The following is a 25942-nucleotide window of genomic DNA, read 5'->3' as shown; positions in this document are numbered from 1 at the left end:
GGCTACCAAGAAAATTATTAATACCAGTTGAAAACTTCAACTATAAGCTGAATCAAAAAAAGTAAATATGTGGTGTGTGTGCGTGTGTGTTTTTTTTTTTTCAAGACAGGGTTTCTCTGTATTGTCTTGGAGGCTATCCTGGAACTAGCTCTGTAGACCAGGCTGGTCTCGAACTAACAAAGATCCACCTGCCTCTGCCTCCCGAGTGCTGGGATTAAAGGTGTGTGCCACCAACGCCCGGCTGTGGTGTGTGTTGGAACTTTAGCTCATCTTACTCAATGGCACAACCAATACATCCTGAAACAGCGTCTGAAAATTTAACAGTTTTGCTAGCTCCCATGTACATGGGCTTAAGCACTGTAGCCATTTAACACTTTCCACCAGAGTTCACAAATGATTCAGTAGCTTAAACCTCTCCCATGATATCAGACTCAGGACGCTTTGGCAATCATCATCGTCAACTTAGAATTTCCAAGGTTCCCCAGGAGTCCTTTCCATTGCAGTTACCTGATGGGGTGAGGCATATTAGGAATGAGTGTGGATGATTTTAAGGGCCAAACCTACAAGTGGCAATGTCATTCCCATGCCACGGCCTATACGCAGCCACACTCAGGCGGCAGTGAGGTGGCAAATGTCCAGCTTTGTGCCTAGAAAGGAAGATGTCACCTCTGCCACAGCTGTTAAAAAGGGTGCTGCTCTTTAGCAGGGCCCCAGCAATACATTTCCACTACTCATGTTTCTAGACTCAATCTTTGGAATAAACTCCTTCTCTCATTTTTGGTAGTTAGGTTCTGAGAAACATTTTGTAGCTTATACTAAGGACATGAGGCTGCTCGGTGACCATGCTTGAGGAGAAGTGAATGCAGTGTCCTAGTGGATGATGTCTGGAGGAGTGGACAAGTTAGAGAATAGTACCATGCTGGGTGGTGCTCATGCTCCCCCTTCTTCATACTCTAAGTTTCCCTCGGATTTTCTGTTGCTTGGAGTATAGCAATACCTTTATATGGAAATTTGTTGTTTTTATTGGAGGAATATGGGCAAGGTACTATTACATGTCATGCTTTGTTTTTCAGGAAGCCTTGGAATGGGCTATGAAGAACCACTTGTGGGGCCATGCTTTGTTCCTAGCCAGTAAGATGGACCCAAGGACCTATAACTGGGTCATGAGTGGGTAAGTTCAGCTTACAAAGACCAGAAGAGCAAATAAGCCTTCCTTCCAAAGGTGATGTGTATGTATGCATGTGTGTGCCCATGTGTGTGTGTATAGGGAAGAAGTTAAAAATGCATTGAGAAGTTCCACACACAGCTGCTCAAGTTCTCTTTGCTGAGATGGGTGTAGCACTTTTCATTTCCTGATTCTCCTCCTCTCCTCTCCTCTCCTCTCTCTCCTCTCCTCTCCTCTCCTCTCCTCTCCTCTCCTCTCCTCTCCTCTCCTCTCCTCTCCTCTCCTCTCCTCTCCTCTCTCTCCTCTCCTCTCCTCTCTCTCCTCTCCTCTCCTCCCTCCCTCCCTCTCCTCTCCTCTCTCTCCTCTCCTCTCCTCTCCTCTCCTCTCCTCTCCTTTCCTCCCCTGCCCTCCTCTCCTCTCTTCTCCTTCCTCCCTCCCTTCTCCTTCCCTCTTTTCTTCCTTCTCATTCTCCTTGTCCTCAGCCTCCCGAGTACTGGGATTATAAGCATGCTATCTTCATGCTCAGTTCTCAAGAATTCTTCATTTTTAAACATTTATCTATTATTCTTTCTCTCTCTGTGTGTGTGTACATGTGCCACGGAGTATGTGTGGAGGCCAGAGAACAATTTGTGGGAGTCAGTTCTCTTCTTCTATCCTCTAGATAGATCCAGGGCATCTAAATTTATGTTGTCAAGCTTGGCAGTGAGTGATTGTACCTGCTAAGCAATCTCATTGGCCCTCTATTCTTATAACTTAGGCAAAGACACATTCTCTTTTTGTTTGTTTGTTTTTCAAGACAGGGTTTCTCTGTGGCTTTGGAGGTTGTCCTGGAACTAGCTGTTATAGACCAGGTTGATCTCAAACTCACAGAGATCCGCCTGCCTCTGCCTCCTGAGTGCTGGGATTAAAGGTGTATACCACCATCGTCAGGCTAAAAGAAACATTCTTTAAACCTATTTAAATATAAGGAAGCATTTTGGCAAAATTCCCCAGGGCCAGAGGTTCTGAGAATTTAGAATATTCTACACTGTAGTTGTCCTCTTGGGAGGAGGTGGTGTAGACAGTTCCATTAGGGAAGGAAGAGTGGGAATCACTTAAGTGTACCTGATGGAGCCTGGAGGCTAAGGGGTTTTGATTTAAAACAGTGTTCAGGGCTTGGCCTTGCACTGAGGCTGTGGCTTCTGAGGGGGCCCCATGAACCATGGTAGAGCAGGCATTAACTGGGAATGTCTAGAGAACAGGCGTACTTAGTAAGGAATCACAGCCGACAGTGAACCAAGTGCCATGATAGACCAGGGAGAATGACCAAGCCAAGTGAGGCGGGGATAGGATCAAAGCTCACAGCCTGGTGTAAGTGGGGGGACGTCTAGCAGTGGGTAATCAGTGTGAAGAGGAGGTGTTAGGTCTAGATTGACATTGTAGAAGAGTTTCCATATGAGTCCTCTACACTCTGTGCACATCGTGGGTGGCAGGAGTGAGGGAGAGGCCTCCTGGAGGAGTAGATTTGGATCAGAGTGTGAGAAAGATGTCATGAGTGCCTGTTTATCTTCTAGGGTTGCCTGAGATTGTGGAGGCAACCCTCTTAGCTTAACTTGGGTAGAAAATTGGCCGTGAATCCTGTTGGGCAGAGAGTTGGATGAGGGGACATACACTCTGGTTTATGTTCTGTGCTCCTATTGGCTGCCGCACTACATGGTGGTTTGTTCTTCATGATGGTCTCAGTGAGACTCTTTATTACTTCAACTCCATCTCAGGCACCAGCAATGCACCCTCTTTCCATTATGGCCCCAGACTGGAGTGGCAGGCATGCTGCTGTCTGTAATGTTGAGTGTGCTGAGCTCCTGTGGCAAGGGTGCTATTAAGCAAAAGACGGTGATCTGAGGGACAATTTTCCCTTTGGGTTTTGGAAATGAACATCCCACATCCCCATGTTGTAGCATACATCTTTGCTATAGAGTTTTGCCTTGGGCCATTGATTTTTGATGGGGCCCAGTGAATTGTGAAAAATATCTCTTACTGAATATGCTTAACTCTCAAATCAGCTGTAGAGCTTATTATATCCTTGTTAAGCACATCCCACAGTTTGTCATCAGCAGGATCATTTCTGGTCCCTCTTCCACGCCTCTTTGGTTATTGAAAATGGCTATTTAGTGCTTGTGAGTCAAAGCTCTACAGACCCAGGCTAGAGATGAGCCGGAAAAATGATGCTTAAGTGGGATGGGTTTGGTGAGGAGGAACTGAGGGTGGCTGGGAAGGAGGGGCCCATGGAAGAGAGCTTCCCAGCTTACTGCTGGGCTACCCAGATGACCTGCAGATATGGGAAGTCAGCTCACCAATAGAAGGCATTTAGGAGTGACTGCTCAAGAATTAGGGTATTAGGGTGGAAATGGAAAAAATGTCCTTGAACAATGAAGTCTACTGTGGGGAGTGTGATGTGGTTGATCGTCCCTAAAAGGCCACAAAGGCACAGCAGAGCAGAGAGAAGTCCGAGTTCCAAAACTGAAGGCCTGTGTGCTGGTAATGGGTTCCCTCTGGGCTTGACTCCCCACTGACTCTCCTTTCTTCTCATAGCTTTACCAGTACGCTGGCACTCAACGACCCCCTGCAGACCCTCTTCCAGCTCATGTCCGGGAGGATTCCACAAGCAGCCATGGTACTCCTTCTATACCCCGGAGTCCTAAGGGTTGGGAGTGGGCTGTTGAGGACTACTTGGGAATGTAGCAATACCTTTCAAGATGAGGCATGAATGATAGTTTATTAATGATCTACAACGTGCTTGGCCCATATATGACTTGATACACAGTAGCTGATTTCATGGATGGAGACAGGAGTTATTATCTCTGCTTTTGCAGACACAGAAACAGAGGTGCCTAGTTATGGAGGTAGTGAGGAGTGGGGTCCTGACTGGCTCAGGTGTGTCTGGTTCCAAAGATCTTACCTCTCCCACAGTGCCTGATTGTACCAGAGCCGCTGTTCCTCAGACTTCTCACAGCAGGGCTCCCCTTAGGTTTCCTGAAGGGAAGCTTCCCCACTGCATATCAATCCCCCAGAGCTGGACATGTGAGGCTCTGTGCTTTTGGAGTTGAATATGGCCGAGGAGATGCATCTCCACTACAGCAGATTTGATCTTTTTGAGTCAATGTCTTCTTTTCTTATCCAATAGCTTTACCAGCACATATCTTGGCATTGAATGTCTAGGTCTTTTTTTTTTTTTTCTGGCAGTACTGCATAGCCTGCCCTTTGAATGTACACATTTATATCTTAGAATCCAGGAACATTTTCTTGGATTGTATCTTTCAATATTTATTTTGTTTTCATTTCCAGAAATTCCATGTCTATTTCACATGTATAAACTATAGGTAAACATGTGAATTACAGATATATACTTATCTCGATTCTCAGACCCATGTTGGCTTCAAACTCAGTATGTAGCTAAGGATAATTTGAACTCTTAATCTTCCTGTTGCCATTTCCCAGGTGTTAGGATTTCAAACATGTGCTGCTATATTGGACTTTTTTCCTTAAATTTAAACTATTTTTCTTTCCTTCTTCCATCATTCCATTGCTTACTCCTGTCTTTCCCTCTTCCCTTTTCTTGCCTCTGTCCTTCACTGTTTTCCCTGGTGTCTCTTGCTCTTATGTTCCAACAGTTTTATTTTTGTTTCTTTAACATTTCCCTGATTCCTCACCTGAGCAATTCCTGTTTGGTACCGTCTCTTTCCTGAGCTCCTTTATGTTTGCTTTATGTTCTTGCTGCATAGAAATATTATTTCATCACCTTTGTTCCTGCTCAATGCATTGCGATTCAATCTCTATTACTTTTGGCAGTCACATCTTATATTTGAAATTTGAGTTTTTGCTAGCAACTGGTTTTAATGGAAATTAATTTCTCCTTCCTTCTTTTCTTTTCATTTTTTGATATTCTTCTTGCTATGGATAATTTTAAGAAAAGCAAAGCAAAGAGAAATAATGCCTTCTGTCCCCCGTCATTAAACCAATGGGCTATTTTGGAATATAGGGTATGCCTCACAATTCATCTGAATGGAAGCTTCAGTACTGCAATAAAATTGAACCATGTCATGGAGCACCTAATGGAGAAAGTGATATAATTAGCTTGTGGTCCATTGGGCCTCAGTGATGAAGTAGAGTTAGCTAATTTTCCCTGCTCTTAGATAAGGGAGCTGAGGCTCCACAGGCAATGTGTCAGTGCAGCATTTTATCTTAGAGTGTGAGAACTTCCTAGCCCCTCACATCAAATACAAGGCTGCCTTTCTGCTACATGGGTGGTGTCATGGAAGACGCATGTCTCCTGGACACACAGATGTGGGTTCCATCATAGGTTTAAGCTTGGCTTTGCTCATTACTGCTAGACAAACTTGGCTGCTACTTAATACCAACATTTTTCTCTTTGTGGAGCTTTTGATGGCCAACCAATAGAATTATTGTGAAGTTAAAGGAAAAAGAATGTCTGAACCTGTCAGCCGCCTTTCTGACAGGTCTATCCTATCAAGGAAATTAGTTAATGAATTCTCATCTCTGTCTGTCTGTCTGTCTGTCTGTCTGTCTGTCTGTCTGTCTGTCTCAGCTTTATACTACCCCCTTGCTCCAAACCAGGGAGGAGGATGGCTTTTAAGATCATTTTCTTTTTGTAGAGTTTCTCTTCCGTTATGTTCTTACCGATTCATCAAGAAGATGCCTGGTTTATAAGTTTAAGTGACAATAGCAATGCCCCTAGGGCATGTGATTGTGGGCAAGAGAAATGTCTAGCCCAGGGTGTGGTTCATGGTCTAAGCCATTGTTGTAAATTAAAACTGCTATTACTATGATGACTTTTATGACCACCATTATGATATACATTTATGTTGCACTGTTAAAATGGATAGGGAGCAAGTATCACATGAGGTTGGATAAGACATCCTTTATACCTTGTGATGATTATAAGCACTGAATAATTACAAATAGTTCAGTACTCTAAGTGTTAGCAATTTCTGTCAATTCTCTTCTCTCTTTATGTAACAGGATTGATTTATATTGGTGTGTAAATTACCTCCTTTCTCTATTGAGTATGTGTGTGTTTGTAAGTGTACACACACCTATTATGAAATTTTTAGAGTGCAAACAAAGTGTGAAACATGTGTCATGTGCTTTATGTAATAGTCTTTCTTTATTATCACCAGAAATCCTGTTATGTAGAAATTATGTTCTTCATTCTAGAGATGAAGAAAGCAGAGGTTCAGTGAAATTAAAGACTTGTTCACATTCACACTGTTTGTATGAGTCAAGACTTGGGTTGAATACAGGGCCTGTGCAGAATTCATCACATTATGTTGTTCCTTCATTGATTCTTTCCTCCCTGAAGTTCTTCTCTGGGGAGGGTGGCCTGGGGTAAGGTTAAATGTATGCAAGCCATTTAATGCAATAAACCGCATAAATGGGCTTAAAGACAAAAGTCACAGGGTTATCTCAATAGATACAGAAAAAACTTTTGACAAAGTTCATCATGCCTTCATGATAAAAATTCCAGGGAGTAGGAGTAGAGAGAACATATTTCAACATAATAAAAGATATATGTGAGAAACAGTCAACATTCTTCTATATGGAGAGAATGATCCATATTTGCAGATGACATGCTATTATACATAAAAGATCCCCAAAATTCTACCAGAAAGCTTCTAGAAATGACAAGTTTAGCAATGTGGCAGGACACAGGATCAACTTGCACAAATAAATAGCTTTTATATACACCAAAAGTATACAGGGAAAGAGATCATGGACATACTTCTATTCATCATAACCTCAAAGAAAATAAAATATCTAGGAATACATCTGATAAAGGAGGTGAAGGACTTGTATAATGGAAACTTTAAATTTATGAAGAAAGAGATAGAGAAAGACATTAAAAATGGGAATACATTTCATATTCGTGGACCATTAGAACAAATATTGTGAAAATGACCAATTTACCGAAATCTATTTACATATTCAGTTCAATGCTCATCAAAATTCCCACCTCATTGTTTACAAAAATAGCAACACTATCCGTCCTAAGATTTACATGGAATCACAAATGACCCTGGGTAGCCAAAACAATCTGAACAAAAAGAACAGTGTTGGAGGGATTACCATTCCAGATCTTAAGGTTAGTACATGTGTATGTGTGTCTGAGTGTATGAGTGTGTATGTGTGTCTGTGTGTTTTTGTGTGTGTATGGGTATGTATGTATATCTGTGTGTGTGTGTGTTTGTGTCTCTGCATGTGAGTGTCTCTGTGTCTGTGTATGTTTATGTGTCTCTGTGTCTGTGTATGTATGTTTATGTGTCTCTGTGTGTATGTGTCTGTATGTGTATATGTGTGTGCAAATGTGGGTGTGCATGTGTATGTATATATGATATTTCCTTTTAAAATTTTTATGTGGAGACAGGGTCTCACACTGTGGTCCAGGCAGGTCTCAAATTCATGGTGTCCTCTCAGTTTCCTGAGTGCTGGGTTGTAGGTATGTGTGACCAACTTGTTCTGTGTCACGCACCTGTCGCTTCGCGTGGAGTGAACTCTTTATGAGCAACAGCACCACAGGCAGTGTAGCAGACATGCTCTGAACTTCATACCAACATACAAACAGCAGTCTTCTTCACATACACCCTGGGCTGTGCTAAATGATTCTTAAATTGTGGTTATTTTGCAGTGTTGCGGAGACAAGCAATGGGGAGACTGGCGGCCCCACTTGGCTGTGATCCTGTCAAATCAGGCTGGAGACACAGAGGTGTACCAACGGTCGATTGTCAGCATGGGGGACACCCTGGGTGAGCAGAAACCATCATTTTCCCTTCTCTAGGGCCTCTCCAGGCCAGCTTCCAATGCTGGCATTAGAGTCTTAGTCTCTGTGGACAGCCAGTCTATGGCTTTGTCCTTCTCAGGGTCTGGAGGCTCGGTCCTTCTCCTTAAGAAACTCCAGGGAAGGCACATCTATCTGTTTCCCAGAATCCCCTTTGCCAGCTTTGTTTTTCCTTATTCATTTCCCACTGGCAGCTTTGATTGTCATTGCTGTTGAGGCCCCTCTTAATTTTCTACTCTCAGGTGAGATTCTTTTACCTAGAGCTAACACAGGGGCATGCCATTGCCTGTTGCCTCTTGGCCTTCAGTGGCCCAAGGCCATCAGATGGGCAGTCTAAACTACCCTGGTGACTCTGACTTTATTTCTATTATCTGTCTGTGAACATGGCCTTACAAGCACTTAATGCCTGTAGTATATTCCAGACGATTACTTCAAAAATTTTGTCTTGGCGGAGCTTTTAGAAAACATGGTGTTCTTTGTGGAACATTGAGAATAATTGCTCTGCTCAATTTGGAGCAGCCATATATAAGGTTGTGACAAGTGGTGGTTGCCTGACTAAAAGGGAATCCATGTTTGTTGTTTATCAGACTGTGTTTGGTACTTAACCCACTGTATTAGTTACTTTTTCACTGCTATGACACAGTAGCCAACAAAACCTTAGTTATTCCAATTCAATTGAAGTTGACCATGAAGATTAGCTGTCACACCCACTTAGTTCAATTTTAAGGCAGTGGGATGTGTACAGAGAACACTAAAAAAAATCGGTAATTGACGTGATTTTTTTTATGAGTGCAGGAAAAGCCCTCGACTGTGACTTCAGCAGAGGAAGGAGTCACACCCCATGAGGATGCTTTAAATCCACTTCTGATGTCCCACTTTACCTAGGGTTAGGCATCTCCTCTCACTTCTCAGCCTCATGACTTTTAGAAAATTCCCAAAGAAAGCCAATCAGGGGAATACGAAATAGCACCCGATGTGATGTGAGTGATGAGAGCTGAAATGCAGTCTCTTTGGTCAGAAAGCTGATGTGGGAGGAGTCAGGTGGAAGTCCAGGACTGATGCCTTGAGGACCTCCCTCCCCTCCCCCGTTTATTCTCACGAGGTTTCTGCCCTCTGACCCTGGAGTTCACTCTTTATTTCTCTCTAGTCTACTCAGACAGTGGGCTCCACAGGGTGCATTTTGTGACTGGGTTTTTGTTCTCCTCCTGCAGCTGGGAAAGGACTTGTGGAGGCAGCTCACTTCTGCTATCTCATGGCTCAGGCGCCCTTTGGCCACTACACGGCGAAGACAGACCTTCTGGCCTTGCTGGGCAGTAACCACAGGTATGTGCCTTTTGCATGCAAGGAAATGGCAAAGATGCTTTCCGTGGATTGTTTTAGCCCTTGCTGGCTTTCATGGCTTCACTATTCATTTTCTTGTGTAAATTTCAGCTACTGCTGGCTCCTCTTGCATCTTCTGCACCAGATTAGGCAAGGTGACTGGAGGATGCCACATCACTCCACCAGAGGGCCTGAACTGGTGCCTTTGGTGTGTATTGTACCCCTCTGGCCACTGGGTGGCAGCCTAGCTCCACAGCAAGCCATTATGTAGAAAAAAAATGAAGAAATTTACAATTTTTTTGGGGGGGGGCAGCCCTGAGCCTGTTCTGAGAACCTACACTTTGGGGCCTCCATACTACTTCAGTACATTAATGTGGAGCACAAGCTTCTTGGAGCCATTGGTCACTTGTCTAATGGGAGCATGCATCAGGATTTTTATGTTGAAAAGAACCCTAGAGTCCTGGAGAAGGAATGAGCTGAAACAGACAAGCTGACCCTGGGTAACTTTCACTGTTCTGAGTCTTTCCACCTCCTTCTTCTTAATAGTTAGGATTTCTGAGCAGTCATGGCAGCATGCTCCTCGAATCCCTGAAGTCAAGAGGCATAGACAGGAGGACTGGAGCAAGATCAGTGCCAGCCTGGGCTACACAGTGAGCTCTAGGCTAGCCAGTCAGCCGGGACTACTGACCGGTCTGAACACAGGAAAAGGAAAAGCTTCTGAGCTGCGGCACCATCACCTGCTGTGTCCCATTTTCTCTGTTACAGATTCACCTTATTTATTTATTTTTAAAAGGTAAATGCAGTGGGGAAGGCAAGGTACAGAGAGACCGAAGGCCTCCTCTAAGGTGGCGTTGCTGGTGTAGCATGAGGTTGAACTTGGAGCTCAGATGGGCTGTAGGAGCCAACTTGTAATCAGTGGTCCCCAGTCCTCCACCACTGTAGCAATGAGCCTGCCTCACAGACCCTTCTCTTGAGAGCCTGGGTTCAGACAGCGTAGTCAGCTTCTCAAGGAAGCCTGTCTGGGCCGAATACGACCATAAAGGTACCTATGTTAATATGCCTCCTCTTCTATGTCTATGAATTTAGGGAAGTTTCTGGAAATATGTTAGCTTATAGAAATACTCCTGGTGACTGACTGAGATTTTGGGCACCTGGCAAGCTGTGGAGGGGAGCCTGGGGGTGTGTATGAGCACCTCTTGTTTCCCCTCAGACCACCTTCACCCTGGTTTTCACCCTCATTGTCCGAAAGAACTTCCTGGGTAAAATCTGTCATTTCTTTCTGGCTCAGTTGTCCTGGCCATTCTCTGCCAGGCCGTCTGTGGTGCTTGGGACTCTGCAGCTTTCTTTTTTGCGCTGGCATGCTCTGCCTGATCTGCCTTTCCTGGGGTGTGCCGGGCCCTAGGGCTGAAGGCTAGCTTTCAGAATGCTGAAGTGGGAGAATTGTAGTGTCCTAGCTTCCGTTGAGGAAGGTACACAGCCTCCTTCTCACAGGCAGGCTCTTCTAGAAGAGCCTGCACGATGCTCATTCATTTGTTCCCCAAACCCAAGAGGCCAGAGGGCAAGGAGGAAGCGTAAGCACTGGGAACCCCCCTCCCCCTGTCTCTTTCCTCTCTTGGAGCTGCTTGAGAGAGCAGCATCCTTACCTCACCTCTATTGTTGTTATTCCCTGGTTTTAGTCAAGAGTTTTTGAAGTTTGCAACAATCGAGGCTATCCAGAGGACAGAAATCTTCGAGTACTGCCAGATGCTGGGCCGCCCCAAATCCTTCATCCCTTCTTTTCAGGTAACTGAACCCGGAGGGGACCTTCAGCTGCAGGCAGCCAGGTTTTCAGCTTTGCTGTTTGGCATCTGGTACCTTGGGCTAAGTCATCTCCTGTGTTTGTCCTCATTAGTGTGGGAAAGGCTACTATTTTTTCCCCCATGTCCCTGGAAGGTCGGAATTTTACAGTATGAAAGCAAAGCCCTTTGGAGGTCTCTGCTGGAGGCTCTTGCCTCACTCTGGACACACGCAAGTCTTATTGCAGCTCTGCCCCTCGTTCCTTGGCTTCTGCGGCCTTGGGCTCTCTGCCCTCATCTCCTCCTCAGCTCCCATACTCATCCTGTCCCAGTGGCTGCTAGACTTTCCCCCTCCTTGTCACTATACCTCTTTTCTCTGGAGCCTCCCTCCTGCTTTGTTCTAGGCCCACCAACTCTTTCTTCCCTTTCAGGGCTTAAGCTGGGCAAGCAGCAAGAACACTGCAAAGTTCTGTTCTCTTGTCTCAGACTGTCTGGTGTCCCATTGCCTCCTTATGTCCATAGTGACTGATGAAGCATTGCATCCACCCCAGTCTAATCCCCCATGTGTTTGAGACCTGGCACCTGGTAGCCCTTTCTCATCTCTCTTCCTGGTATGGATGTGAACTTCAGTGGAGCCTGTGCTGCAAACTGGCCTAAAACTGAGTTAGTTTGTTTCTGCGCTTGGAACAGGACTATTCCAGGCACAGTATTAGCTTCAAGGACCCCATCTCACATTTACTTGACACTACTCTGTGTTTTCTTTCCTTTTTATGGGCAGGTACCTTTCTTCTCAGCCTTGAGTATCCTCTTCAGGCCTGAGTGTAATGTCTTTCTCTGTATGGTCAGCCAACTCCCAAATAATGACATGGAGCTATCTTATTAATTATGAAAGCTTGGACTATAGCTTAGGCTTTTTCCTAACTAGCTCTTATATCTTAAATTGACCCATATTTTTAAATCTGCATTCTACCACATTGGTTTTTATCTTTCTTTCATTCTGTACCTCTGATTTGTTCTGTGCATCCTGGTGTCTCCTGTGCACGCCTAGATTCATCCCCCGTTCCCCTCTTTGCCTGAAGTCCCACCTATTGTCCCTGCCTAGTTATTGGGCATTTAGCTTTTTATTAAACCAAGCACAGTAACACATCTTTACACAGTGTAGTCAAACATCTTGCAACATTTCCCCCTTTGGTCTAAACAAAAAGGAAAGGTTTTAACTCTAACACAGTAAAACTATATACAATAATAACAATTATTAGGTAAGAATTACATTTACAATGTCCAGTCCATTTGACAATTTTGGAGAAAATACTCTAATCTATCCTCTCTTGATGAGTTCAAAGTTTTATACCCAAACTAGTTTTTATTATAACTTGTATTGTCAACCCCAAACTATCTTTTTAGATCACAAAACATTTTCTTAGATAAATAATTTAAGCTTTTATTTTTCTCCACCTTATAAATTTTACATCTCTTATGTAAGTTTTTTGTCTGAATTTGGTAACAAGGGAAGCTATAGCTATCTTGTCTTCAACTCCATCAGAGATCCAAGAAGGATATAATATTGCTGGAGTAAACAAGAAATGTAGAACAAACAACTTCCAAAGCTGTAGAAATGACAGAAGCATCTGGGTGCCTGGACAGTGACCCAAGATTCTTCTGCGATGTTGGGGCATCTGTCTTTGGTCTATAGGCCTAGAATAGACCTTTCTGTGAAGTAGGAGTTTTGAAAGACTGTTTCACTTTGTCTTGTCTAAGTTCAGCAGTCTTTTGCCTTTGTGTCCTGCTTGTCCAGTTTGTACAGTATACTGTCAGTAGTTGAGGCAAGGGCAGTTTCTTACCCAAATGGCCAACTTTGCCACACACAATGAAAGCAAACTCCATATGGAGGTTCTTCAATACCCATCACTCTTTTTTGAAGTAAATTGGTGCTGCTAAGAGCAGATGTGTCTTACTGTCATAAAAAGATTTATGTTATTATTAAAACATTTTAAATGCCACATTCTGTAGGTCTTTGAAATGTTTGAAAACCATCTATTTAAAATATATCTGTTTGATTCTGAAAACATACCTAACATAATTATAAGTTTGTTATAGATGACTAACTACTAACCTGTCTTTCTTTATTATCCTAAATAGTTTTCAAGGACTAAAACTTTATATTACATTTTTGATTGAGCTGCATAGGTAAAATACCTTAAGCAAGAATAGAAACATATATACAGTATAACAAAAATAACATTAAATTTGTATCAGCATACAAAATCCATACCAATGGGCAATATTTGAGACTAGTGGTTATTTGAAAGTAGACTCAACAATCCATCCTTTTATCCTGCTGTTTCTATACTATATCCCCCCTTCCCTTCAGAAAGAGATCTCTGAATCTAATATCCTTTGTTCAACTTTTTTTTCCAAACTATGACCAATAACTTGTAACCAACCCCACTAACCAATGACAAACATCCATAACTCACTGAATGACCCCAGATCACTCCCCCCACTTCTTGGGAATGTGGGCATTATGTTCTCTAGACTGTTTCCTGCTGTCTGGGGTTGATAGCATCCCCAGGGGACCCTGAGAAACCTGCGATAATGGTCAAGTCCTAAGAAAACTGTAACATTTGCTGTCCAGTCTCTAGGTAATGGGAAAATGCAAGGCTTCCCTGAAGTGCTGACTAGAATAGTCTGTGAGGCTGGACCTTCTCAGCTGGCAGTCTCGAAGCTGCTCTGAACTCAGAACTCTGAGGAAACTGCAGCAGAGGCACTCTGAGAGGCTGGATCACAAGGGGCAACTATTTCCATCAGTGTCTGGCCCTCTTGCTCTGAAAACACACAAACTTTCAAAGGTAACATACATATCTGCATTAACACAAGTATGGACTATGCATTGTACACAAGCCAGCCAAAGATTGTCTTTTTATTTTATGTTTGAGCAGGTAAAAGATATCAGTCATCTTTGTAAGTTTGTTTGGACTGTATAACCAAACTGCTATCCATGCCATATGAAAGGATAGCATGTAATAATAATTCTGAAGCCAACAAGAGTTATCCTGTCTCATCTAGTCTCATAGCTGTTCCCATAGGAGAGGGATCAGCATATGGGCCGTCTGTCCTGTGTAGCCTTTCTTGGTTTTCTTTTCTTTTTTTTTTCAAGACACTCTTTCTCTGTATTGTTTTGGAGGCTGTCCTGGAACTTGATCTGTAGACCAGGCTGGCCTCGAACTCACAGAGATCTGCCTGCCTCTGCCTCCCGAGTGCTGGGATTAAAGGCATGCTCCACCAATGCCCGGCTTCTTGGTTTCTTTTTTTATGTCTGTAGCCAAGATCTCAGTGTGTTTTCCATTAATTTTGAAGAGAACCATAACTTTTTATTTCCTGTGGAAACAAAGGTATAATCTCTCCTACTATGCAACATATTTTTTGACTTCCATTTTGACGACATTCTTAGAATATACAGGTTGGCTTAGTTTAGCAGTTTCCACAATCAGATGTCTGTCATCAGCTATTGGTTTTGTACATTAGCATTTATCAAATTTAGAGTCAACAAAGCACCATATAGGATCCAGACTCAATGTGTATTTCCCATCTTCATGTGGCTTATTTTCTTTATATTACTTTATTTTTTCTTTAAAAACTTCATTTTATTATTTTAATGACTATCTATACCCATTTCTTTCTTTAGTATCTAAGTACATTTTAAAACATACTGTACCTTTTTAGAGGTTTTCTGTGTCTAGACCTGGTTTTACTAAGTGCCTGCAGCATTCTCTGACCATGTGAGACAAATCTTAAACTGCCATGTCAGTCACTGCACAGACTCAGCTTAGCACATGGCACTGGTGCCTGGTTCCAGCCTGTAGGCAACAGCTGGCAGCCATGTCTCTGTATGCTGTGGCCCGCCTGAGAGACTGTGGGACTAGGAAGCTGTGTCTGGTTCCATGTTTGAGTGTTTGGAACTTCTCATTTCAAGCTTTCTCAGGTTCTATGAAGAAATAAATGCTCCATTTTGGGCGCCATATTTAATGAGTCTTTCTCTGCCCACCAGCCGGCTCCCAAATATGACATGGAGACATCTTATTAATTATGAAAGCTCAGCCTATAGGTTAGGCTTGCTCCCAACTGGCTCATAGATCTAAAATTAATCCATATTTTCAAATCTACATTCTCCATCGTGACTTTTCATTTTGTACCTCCGACTCATTCTGCCTGTCCTAGGTTCATTCCCAGTTCCTCTCTTTGTCTGGAAGCCTCACCTGTTCTCCCTGCCTGGCCATTGGCCATTTAGCTTTTTATTAAACCAATCACAGTTACACATCTTTACATGGTGTAATCATATATCTCCCAACACTTGAGACCTTTTCTAATGACTGGATGTTCTTCAGTGCCTGGGGTTGAGAATGCACACAGCTATAATAACGACACACACACACACACAACACGGAACACACACAACCTTGGGAATGAATAACTGTATTCTAAATAAGTAACCCATTTAATCTCTCTTCTTTGAGAGTTCTCCCTTGCCTAACTGCTCGTCTACATAGCGCCTGCAGGGTTGCTTTGGTTTCTTTTCCTTCTTTGTTCATCCCACCCACATGCTATGTTGGCACTGTTCTGGGTGGATAGTCATAGCACAGCTATTTTTATTGGCTGTTTCACATACTGAGCAATGTACTACTATGTTTCTTGAATATTACTTCTAATTCTATGGGGTTTCTCCTTTTGTGAAAGAGGTGACCGAGGCTCAGAGGGTTTGGTTGTGTGTTACCAACTCATTTGTGCATACCCTTTGTGCTGAGTTCTCTGTGTGAATCATCTCATTTTATCTTTAGAGCTTCCAATGGAATAGTTGTATTGTCCATGCTATAGTGGGGGAAACTAAGTCATGGTGTGGGATGTTTGGAACTAGCCCAAACATCCCACACCTATTGTGAGCCGGATTGGATTGGTTTTCTTTGACACCAGAGCCATTACACTTCATCTCATCAGATAGCTCCTTCTATGAAAGTCCCTCCCCACGCCTGCATTCGCCTGTCCTTTCTCCGGATCTCACACCCTTTGCAAAGGGTCTCATTTTGTATCTTCATGTGGGCCCTTGTGCCTGGGGCTGCCTTCACATGCCCAGGCTCCCTGTGATGTGGTCTGTGGGATAAACTGGTTTGCCTTTCCAACGGAGCCTGGGAAGATGAGTTGATATGACCCCCTACTCCCATCCTTTTCTCCATAATGCAGGAACTGTACGTAGGATGGATTTGGAGTTGTGCCCATGCACAGATAAATTGCCCCAAATGGCACAGGGCCCTTGCTATTTGGATGCCAGAGTGAGTGGAAGCTGGCAGTCAGCTGACTTCCAAGAAGTCTTATCTAAATTCCTCTCTCTCCCTCTCCTGCCTGGATGGACTCATCACTGGCCCCATTCCTCTTCACAGGTGTATAAGCTCCTTTATGCTTCCCGTCTGGCAGATTATGGCCTGGCATCCCAGGCCTTGCATTACTGTGAAGCCATTGGTGAGGCTGTCCTGAGCCAGGGAGGGAGCAGTCACCCTGTGCTATTAGCGGAGCTCATCAAGGTGAGCGTCTCAAAGGGGTCTCTGTAGGTGTTTTATCTTCAGTGTTCAGAGAAGCCATTGTAGAGAGGCTTAGACTCCACATTTCATCTTCTTTGAACGCTCTGCAAAATTGGAGCCCACAGCTGTCTTTGACCATGTATGCATGCCCCAGTGTGATAAGCAGAGGCCTGCTTGCACAAAGAACAACTGGCTGGGCCGGGGGCAGTGGGGTTGGGGGCCTGGAAGGCAGGCGTTGTTTTGCTTGAGAAGTTTCATGCTTCTGTTTTCCTGGTACAGTTAAACTGCAAGCTGTGGTGAGCCGTTCTAATTACAAAAGCGGGCCTTTGAAAATAGATTTTAGTGATTAAAACGGGAAATGATCCTTATTAAAATACTTTTAAATGCATAGAATATTTTATCACGTGTGGGACACATTTAAAAAAGAAAACAAAAACATACCAACCCTTAGTTCCTTGGGAAGAAAACAACAATCAGGCAAATAGTTGTTCCAATTAACTGAAGAAAAAGACTCCATTAGCCAGAGAGTAAAAGGCAGTGTGTGCTTCAGTTTGTACGCTGCTTCACAGGAGGCCCAGCTGCTGGACTCTGCAACCTGGAAAATCTGTGCTGCAGAGCCCCAGCCAACCCCCGCCCCACCCCCATACTCTAACATTTCTGTTAGAGTGTTGATGGCCCAGGATCGGTGATTAGAAGTTCCAGACACAGAACATAATGACATCTTGAATTAGAAAGAGACACAGGTTGTTAGCAATGTAGATCTGAGTCCTCCCCCCCACCCCTGACTAGAATCAGAATTAATATGAACAAAATTCCGGTGTTTCTCCACATTCCCATTCTAGAAGCTTCTTGCAGAGAAGGCAGCTTTGCAGAGCCACAAAGCTATGGAACTATTTTCCCCTTATATTTGGGGGAATTAGTGCCAAAATGAGTTGCTTATTTATTTATGCTGCAATTTTGGGAGGGGATCAACTGAATTTGTAATTTTCAGTTAATTCTTTATAATGTGATGTACTTGTGAATGACTACTCCTTTTCCCTCCTTCTTATTGTCTTTCCATGTGCCCCATCTCCCTCTCTTCTTGTCCTCTCTCATTTTCTACCCCTGACCCTCCTGGAAACTCGGCTCAGCTTGCAGAGAAACTGAAGCTGTCAGATCCCCTGGTTTTAGAAAGACGCCCTGGCGACAGGGACCTGGAACCAGATTGGCTAGTGCAACTGCGGAGGCGGCACAAGGAATTGGAGGTGAGTGGGATGGTAGCACGGTCACTGGGTGTTTCTCAGACTTAGACTGGACGTAGAAGTGCCCACTTCCCCGCCCTGGGCATCTCCCATCGCTTCTAAGGCATGGTCAGTGTCCCGGATGCTGGAAGTCAGAGCATTCTGTTCACTGCTTTTTTGCTGTGTGCAAACATTTTCCTGTGTTTGCCTAGTGCCACAGGGGGGCGCTCTTCCCAACCACTCTTGCCACCCTTTCTCTGAGGTCCCAGAGAATGTTTCACAGCCATCAAAGCTTCCCCATCTCTGTTAGGAACAATGGATCACAGTGGACCTGTGTCACTTTCATGTAATGTAGGGCAATTGCTTAAAAGACTTCTGGGCCTTTCCTTTTTGTTCTGTCAATTGCAAAACCTGCTGGCCATAATCAGAAGAGTAATTGGAGCAGGGCCTCTCCTATTTCTTTCTTCTCCCCTGCTCTGAAGACAGGACAAAGTGGATTTTTAAATGTACTCTGCCCTTTCACCTTCCCTGGGTAGCACACTCTGAGGCCCACGGTTTAGTTCCTTCCTTTGGCCCCTTGGTCTGGGGAGGATGGTGACACAGACTGTAGTCATCACAGCCTGCTCTGAGCAGAGCCAGGAGACCTGAGAAACAGAGGCACATCTGCAGGACTCTGGGCACCAGGAATCTCAATGGAGTTCTTTCCTATTAACTTCCTTTCCCTACTACTTCTGCCTCATTTTCCTTTATACTGTTTAAAAGGATTTTACTTTGTTTTAAACAGCAAAATAAAACAGGAGACTACAGCGATCCCGATTCTATTCATTCCGATATTTATGGAACCAGAGGAACACCAGGTACTCAATGCAAAGATCTGACTACCATACTACTACTAAAATATTTTCAGCCACACCCACACTCCCCTTCCTTGGTGTCATCTTTCTCTGGGAATTAGACCCATTGATCTAAATGGCCCCCCCCTTTTTTTTTTGATTGACCCTTGCTGGTTTCATGGACCTGGACACATTTGAATTCCTGTAGCGTGAGGGTTCGTGCTTTGCAGGCTAGGTTTCCAAATAATTGACTATTTCATGCTTTTTATTGTTAGCTAATTGTTTCACACATGCGAATACCTTAATCCCAGCTAGATATACTTCTTGAGGTCAGAGAGGGAACATTATTAGTATTTTATATTAGTGTTTTAGGCATTGAAAGTGTGATGATTTTGAACTATCAATTGGCCATATATGTTTCAAAGTGTTTTCTCAGCCTCTTTATTCCTCCCTCAGAATGCCTGCAAGTGTCGGTCAGCAGGAATTATATTCCAAATTAACTCCATATGTTTCCCGAAGTCATCCCTCTGGTGGTCAAGTTCAGACAAGGGCCCTTGTCTTTTGCCTCCTAGCCTTGTGTGCTTCCTTCCTGGATGGGCAGAATGTAGGGAGGCTTTGGCTTCTGTTTCTTGACGTTGTGAGAGCCTGGCTGGATGTTTCTACAGGCCGATGTTCTCGAAGCCTTGGAACATGAAGGCTGGCAGCTCACAACATCCCTGTGCCCTTGGGCTAGGCGTTTCTACACCCACATCTTAGTCAATCACATCAGCAAGGCCCCTTCCAGGGCAAACAAACCCTGATTCTTCATAAGTAAAACCATCATTTCTAGAGTGTCTTTTTTTTAGCTGTAAACTTTTAAAGTCTAATGAGGCCCCTTAAAGCTGAGAGCATAAACATCCAAATATTAACAGATGTAGAGTTCAATGGATGTCATTCCTGGTCTCTCAGCCCACAGGAGAAAGGTTAGATAGAGATCATCCAAGAGCTGTGGGCATAACCCTGAAGATAGCAGGGAGAGGTGTTACTGTTCCTCAGTGGTATAACCCTGAAGATAGCAGGGAGAGGGTTACTGTTCCTCAGTGGTCTAACCCTGAAGATAGCAGGGAGAGGTGTTACTGTTCCTCAGTGGTCTAACCCTGAAGATAGCAGGGAGAGGTGTTACTGTTCCTCAGTGGTTTAAACGCTTGCTGTCTTTAGGAAGCCATATGGAGCAGCCAGTCTGGGATTGTTTTCTGGAGAGGATAAGAACAGGAATGTTTAAGAGTGATTTGTCTGTCTGAAAAATCCCTCATGGAAGCCCTTGCCCTCCCTGGGGATCGGAGCGGGGAGAGGTTGGGAGGATTGGGGGCTGGGGGAGGAGGGGAGGGAGAAGGAACCAAGAGTGACATGTGTAAAAAGTTAAATACAAAAATATGAAAAAAAAGTGATTTGTCTGTAACTGTCATTGTCTTCTTCCTTAGACACTCCCTACCGGGATCTTTCAGGATATCAAAGCTACTCAGGAGACCCTGGGTTCAACTCAGCCCCGTGGCCAACACCTGAGCAGACAGGCCTGACCCAGCCCATCCCACATCAGCCTTTTCCCCTGCATCGAGATGCTTGCTCAGAGAGAGAAGGTTCGGGTCACACGGGGACCTCAGTGCCTCTTTACTCGGTTCCTGCAACCCACGTGTCAGTGAGCAGTGGCGGTGGCAGCAGCAGCGGCATGGCAGCTAGGGGGTCTCCTGGAGGAAGGGCAGGGGAGGAAACGCTGTGGATACAGCCTTCCCTTGGTAAGACCTGCCAGTGGAGGGTGGAGCCTTGGTGGTAGGGAAGCAAGTGAGGGAGGCTCAGGACCCTGCTGGAGGAAGTGGGCTTGGAACACGGGAAATGCACTTTGGCCTACTCAAAGGAGTGTGTTCTCTTCATACACCTCTCGACTGGGACAAGCAGAGCAGGACGGGCGTCACTGTTCTATTTTTTACTTAGAATATGTAGTTTGAAATGTGGAGGCTGCAAAGCAGCGTGACGAAAATGCCACGTGTGTCACATGCATAGTGGTCAAGGGGCTGTTTTCCGATGTCATCCTCTATCCAAGAGCCTATTAACAGGACCCGTGGCTGGGGCCATATTTCTAGTCTGGTTCCACAATTCTTTAGGCCTACCAGATCTTGGGAGAAGAAGGCTCCATGTGGGGGAAGAGTGTTAAGTGATTCGAGGCAGGTTCTGGGGATGACAAAGGATTAGATCTCAGTCCTTTAACATCAAGTCTTGACCAAGATGGAGACCCACATAGAAAGGAGGTAGGGGACAGTGCCTGAAACCTAGTTCCATGCTGCTGTAATTCCTTACTCACTTAAGGAACAACCAGTTGGAGTTGGGTTGACCAGTGTGTCATGAGGTGGCATGAATTGAGTGGAACTGAGCAAGTAGATTTTGCATTTGCGGTGACCTGCTTGTGGTATAAACTCTTGCCGCATAGGCCACTGGGTCCCCGTTTCCTTTCTTCAAGATGGGTGGAAGAGCACAAATTGAGGCTCCTGTCTTCATTTTTCTTTGGTGCTTCAGGAGAGAACACAGCGCCTCAAGAACCCCTACAAGATCCTGATGGTCTAGAAGTTTCCAGTCCTCAGGTGAGCAGACAAGTCGGAGAACTGCTGGTGACTGCTCCCATGCAGCTGCCTCTTGCTGTTGGCCCCTGGTTTCTCGACACACACAGTCTCCTCTGGCAGTGGGAACTCTTTCTTCTACCCGGGCAAGTCATTCCTTGCTTCTTTCTACCAGAAACCTGGGAGTTGGAAAGGAGGCTGTGTTCTTGTTCATGTTAAGTTCCACCTGTTCGCCAACCTGTGTCATTTGGGGGACAGAGCAGCAGAGATGGCTTATGGATAGATATCCATTTTTCTGCATCTTCTTCCGTGTTGAGGGTGCTTATTTTAACACTCACCTTGGTTTATGTCAGGTCTCTAGGGTACTGGTGAGAGCGCTGCTTGTGTCTTTTCCTATCTAGTTGCTGACAGGCTGCACAGCACTCAACTTTGATGCCAAACAAGATGTTCTACAGCTTTACATTGGTCAAATATTACATCATGTGATTGTCTTAAGTAGTAAAGGTCTACCGATCATTTTTTTAAAGTTTAGATTTATTTATTTTTGTGTGTATGTGTGTTTTGCCTGCATGTATGTCTATGCACCATGTGTGTGCCTGGTGCCCTCGGAGGCTAGAAGAAAGAACCATATCTCCTGGAACTGGAGTTATGGATGATTGTGAGCCACCATGTGGGTGCTGGGAATCAAATGCAAATCTTTTGGCAGACTAGCTCTTAACCACTGAGCAATCTCTCAGCCCCAGGGCTATGGATTTTTTTTTCGGAGGTAGGGTTTCTCTGTGGCTTTGGAGGCTGTCCTGGAACTAGCTCTTATAGACCAGGCTGGTCTCGAACTCACAGAGATCTGCCTGCCTCTGCTTCCCAAGTGCTGGGATTAAAGGTGTGTGCTACCATCGCCTGGCAGGGCTATGGATCTTTAAAAAAATTATACTTTACTTTTCTTTTATAGAAAAAATAGGACACTATTGTTGTAGAAAAATTAAAATGATGAACCAAATAAATACTGCTCAGAATTCCATAGTAAATGCTTTGTTCTTTCATTAGTTTTCTTCTGTATATGTGTACATATATGTGTATTAATAAATATATATGCACACATGCTTTTCTATAGTTAAAACAGGTATATTTTTCCTAATTGTTATGTAACACCTCATAATTTTTTCTATTATTCATAAATATAGTCTCAGAAATGGTATGACAAGATCCACTGTGTGAAAATCATTCCTTGCCAAGTATCATACTCTTACAGTATGCCAGGCACTGTGATGGGGCTGGGTGTGCATCAGTGACCAGATGCAGCCAGCCTGATGCTCTGCCCTCTTATGGGGGTATGTAGAGATGAACAACACTATGCAATGGGCAGAGAAGATGAATCTGGACTATGTCTCTAAGGAAGTCTTTGAGCAGAGATCAGAGTGCAACATGGAAATAAGCCAGGTGACCAGGGCACAAGTGTCACTGTAGAGGGAGTTGTGCATGGACACACTTGGATTAATGAAGAAAGATTCCTGTGAGACAGTCCGTGTACAAGAGAAGGGACTTAACAACAGGCCCTTCCTTCTCTGCCTTCTCCTTTCCAATCCCCCTTCTTTTCTCCTGCACTTTTCCCATCCCCCACCTCCTTTATTTCACTCTTATACCACACAGATCTTGGCTACCCTAGAATACAGGCTCTTGCTTATGTCTTGACTTACTGAATCAGAAGAGATTCGTAGGAGGAAAGCCAGGTTAGAGTCCCTTCTCTGCATGTTACTAGCTGTGTGTCTTTGGGCTTTGCAACATGTTGGTTTTCTCCTATTTGAATCTAGGAGATAATAACAGCACATTTCTCATTGTACTGTTGTAGGGATTCAGTGGATCACGGCACAGAAAGCACTTAGAATAGCGTCTGTTCATTGAAGACATTACGCCCATACAAATAGAAAACGAAGGCTTTCCTGTGTTTTGCTGTAGTATTTTGCAAAGTTTTTTTTATTAATTATGCTCTATTGAGAGTACAAAATGAAAATAGAACCCAAAGAGCAATATGTTACATTATTACACTCATATGAGATACCTAGTGTAGGCAAATTCAACGAGACAGAATAGAATGGGGCAAAGGTGACCAGAGTACAGAGATGGGGAGTAGGAAGGTAGTGCTTCTGACGGGAAGATGAGAAATGCTGGGGATGGGTACTGCTGATGTCTGGACAACACTGTGCATGTACTTAATGCCACTGTGCTATAAATGGTTGGCTATGCGTATTTTACCACGATAAGGCAAAGTTAGTAGGAAGGGCAGGGTGTGGGTGTATTTGGCTCTCTTCTGGGGTTCAGTTATTTTTGGGAGAACCTGTTAGGAAATAAGCTCTGAGGTTGGACGTACTGGCTGCTAAATTCTTTGGGTTTGAGGGTCTCTCAGAGGTGCTCCTGGAACCTTTTCATCTCCAGCAGTAGCTTCCAGTTCTGGAGAGTATGACTCCCAATGTTAGGGAGGAGATGGAGACTGGGGGGTCCTGGCTTGTCCTCCCACCCATGACCAGGTATTTTCCTGGGTAAGCCTACCTCTCTCCCCAGCAGGAAGGGACCTCCTGAGGCTAGCCCTGGGTTTGGAGTGAGAGGTCACATGGACATGTGCTTGGCAACCTGTTAAGCACCATGTGAATCTCCATTGTTTTGTTTTATCTCAGGCACCACAGGCTCCCAGGACTGGAAGGTTTTCTGAGGATTCCACCATTTCATCCAAGAAGGATGAAGAGGCATCTTCAGATGAGGCGGACGAACCATCTCACCAAGATGCTTCGCAGAGAGGAAAGCCAGGGGATGGGAAAGAGAACACAAAGGTGGGGGACTTGTTCTTTTCTGTGCCTCCCTTTCATCCCTGTTTCAAACAGTGGGTCAGAGTCCAGAGCCCCTCCCTGCTCCCATCTCATGCCTGGCTGGCCCCTCTCACAGCTGGTGAGAAAAACAAGTTTATTGGCCTTAACAATCCCCCTTGCTCTTCAGAGCTCTGGATTTGGCTGGTTCAGCTGGTTTCGATCAAAGCCTGCCAACAGTGTGTCCCCCTCTGGAGATGAAGACTCCTCAGATATCTCTGACTCAGAGGTAACCCCCACAGATGGACTGGTAGCCCCTCCCTGTGAACCCCAGAGGAACTCCAAACACATCAAAGCCCCAGCATCACACTCTACCTTGGGCTGAAAGAAAGGAGACTACAGGAAATAACTGTTTTTAAAGGCAAAAGTAGAGTGAGAGACAGGCCTTGGAACCCAGACATGGTGGCTCATGCCTATAAGCACAGCATTTGGAATGCTGAGGCAGTAGGATTGTTGTGAATTCTAGGTCAGCTTGGGCTACATAGTTTGACCTCATTAAAAAAAAAGTAACACACACACCAGAGAGAGAGAGAGACAGAGAGACAGAGAGACAGAGAGACAGAGAGACAGAGAGACAGAGAGACAGAGAGACAGAGAGACAGAGAGACAGAGAGAGACAGAGAGACAGAGAGACAGAGAGAGAGACAGAGAGAGATAGAGAGAGAGAGAGAGAGAGAGAGAGAGAGAGAGAGAGAGAGAGAGAGAGAGAGAGAGAGAGGAGAGAGAGGAGAGGAGGAAGAAGAGAGAGGAGAGAGAGACAAAGAAAGTAGGAAGAAACATTAGAAAACTAAGATGGAGAGTTTTACTTCAGAGGTTCGGCAACAGGAAGCTGGCCTGCCTTCTTAGCAGAAGCTTCACAGAAGGAAACCGTATTTGTGGGGAGTTGCTTACGTGGAGATTACCACTGTGGATACCAGAACACATGTAGGTTGGTGTGAATTACTGAGCAGTGATGTCATCTTTCCTACCAAGCAGGAATCTTCCAGCCCATCACCTCCTCGCCACACAGGCCTGGGCCTCTCACCAACGCCTTCAGTCGAGTCCCCATCTCCATTGGATGCCAGCACCTTCTCAAGAGGCATAGGTACTGTCAGTCTCCTCTGTTGGGTCATCTCTAGTGCTGTTGGTGCTCTGAGACTGGGGGGTACTCTCTTGGGTGTGGGGACTCCTTAGTTCTGGGCGTGTGAAACAGCTCTGATTCCTTGTCTTCTAGGTGGGAGCAATCTACCTGGATCCTCAAACAACAGTGGAACAGCTGAAGTCACTAGGATTGGAAGCGTCTTAGGGCCACAGGTGAGCAGGCTGTGGGTTGGAGCCTGGGAGTCCAGAAGACACCTGTGTGTGAGGACTGAGTGTCTTCAGCAGCCTGGAGGAGCATCTCTGTAAAGGATGACTGTGTGTGAGGACTGAGTGTCTTCAGCAGCCTGGAGGAGCATCTCTGTAAAGGATGACTGTGTGTGAGGACTGAGTGTCTTCAGCAGCCTGGAGGAGCATCTCTGTAAAGGATGACTTCACAGCATATGGAGCCAACTTCTGTATGACTTTGCTTCAGCTGCCTACATTTACCTCAGTCTGGAGGGTCTAGATAGTGGCAGGGTAGTTTCTCACAAATCTGGGGGACAGAAGTGCATGGCCAAGGTGCTGCTGACTGATCTGGTTTCTTCAGAGGGTTTTCTCTTTGTTTTGCAGTTGGCTGATTTCCTCCTATGGCTTCATTGGGTATTTCTTTTGTATGTGTCTGTGTTAACTCTCCTCCTTTTGTGAGGACACCACACATGTTGGGT

At 44.7% G+C, this 25942-nt stretch overlaps 1 protein-coding gene across 5 annotated transcripts in view; it reads left to right on the top strand.

The window, feature by feature from the left end:
- Window positions 1–25942, top strand: part of Sec16b (SEC16 homolog B, endoplasmic reticulum export factor) — a 41093-nt gene that overhangs the window by 12856 nt on the left and 2295 nt on the right. For 2 of the 5 annotated variants that reach the window (XM_013114350.3, XM_013114352.3), the window contains exons 11-24: window positions 1074–1171; window positions 3737–3818; window positions 7848–7965; window positions 9209–9320; window positions 10994–11099; window positions 16525–16665; window positions 17793–17906; window positions 18667–18739; window positions 20176–20487; window positions 21263–21327; window positions 23973–24125; window positions 24289–24387; window positions 25131–25242; window positions 25372–25451. In XM_013114350.3, coding sequence (XP_012969804.2) covers window positions 1074–1171; window positions 3737–3818; window positions 7848–7965; window positions 9209–9320; window positions 10994–11099; window positions 16525–16665; window positions 17793–17906; window positions 18667–18739; window positions 20176–20487; window positions 21263–21327; window positions 23973–24125; window positions 24289–24387; window positions 25131–25242; window positions 25372–25451 — 1665 coding nt within the window. The remainder of the gene's footprint in view (window positions 1–1073; window positions 1172–3736; window positions 3819–7847; window positions 7966–9208; window positions 9321–10993; window positions 11100–16524; window positions 16666–17792; window positions 17907–18666; window positions 18740–20175; window positions 20488–21262; window positions 21328–23972; window positions 24126–24288; window positions 24388–25130; window positions 25243–25371; window positions 25452–25942) is intronic. The other 3 variants (XM_013114354.3, XM_013114353.3, XM_040738493.1) reach the window with 3 other exon arrangements.

Source organism: Mesocricetus auratus, unplaced genomic scaffold (genome assembly GCF_017639785.1).
Source record: "Mesocricetus auratus isolate SY011 unplaced genomic scaffold, BCM_Maur_2.0 Super-Scaffold_100676, whole genome shotgun sequence".
Classification (NCBI taxonomy): Eukaryota; Metazoa; Chordata; class Mammalia; order Rodentia; family Cricetidae; genus Mesocricetus; species Mesocricetus auratus.
The sequence above is the reverse complement of the archived record's forward strand: the minus strand, read 5'-3'. Positions and strand labels throughout refer to the sequence as shown.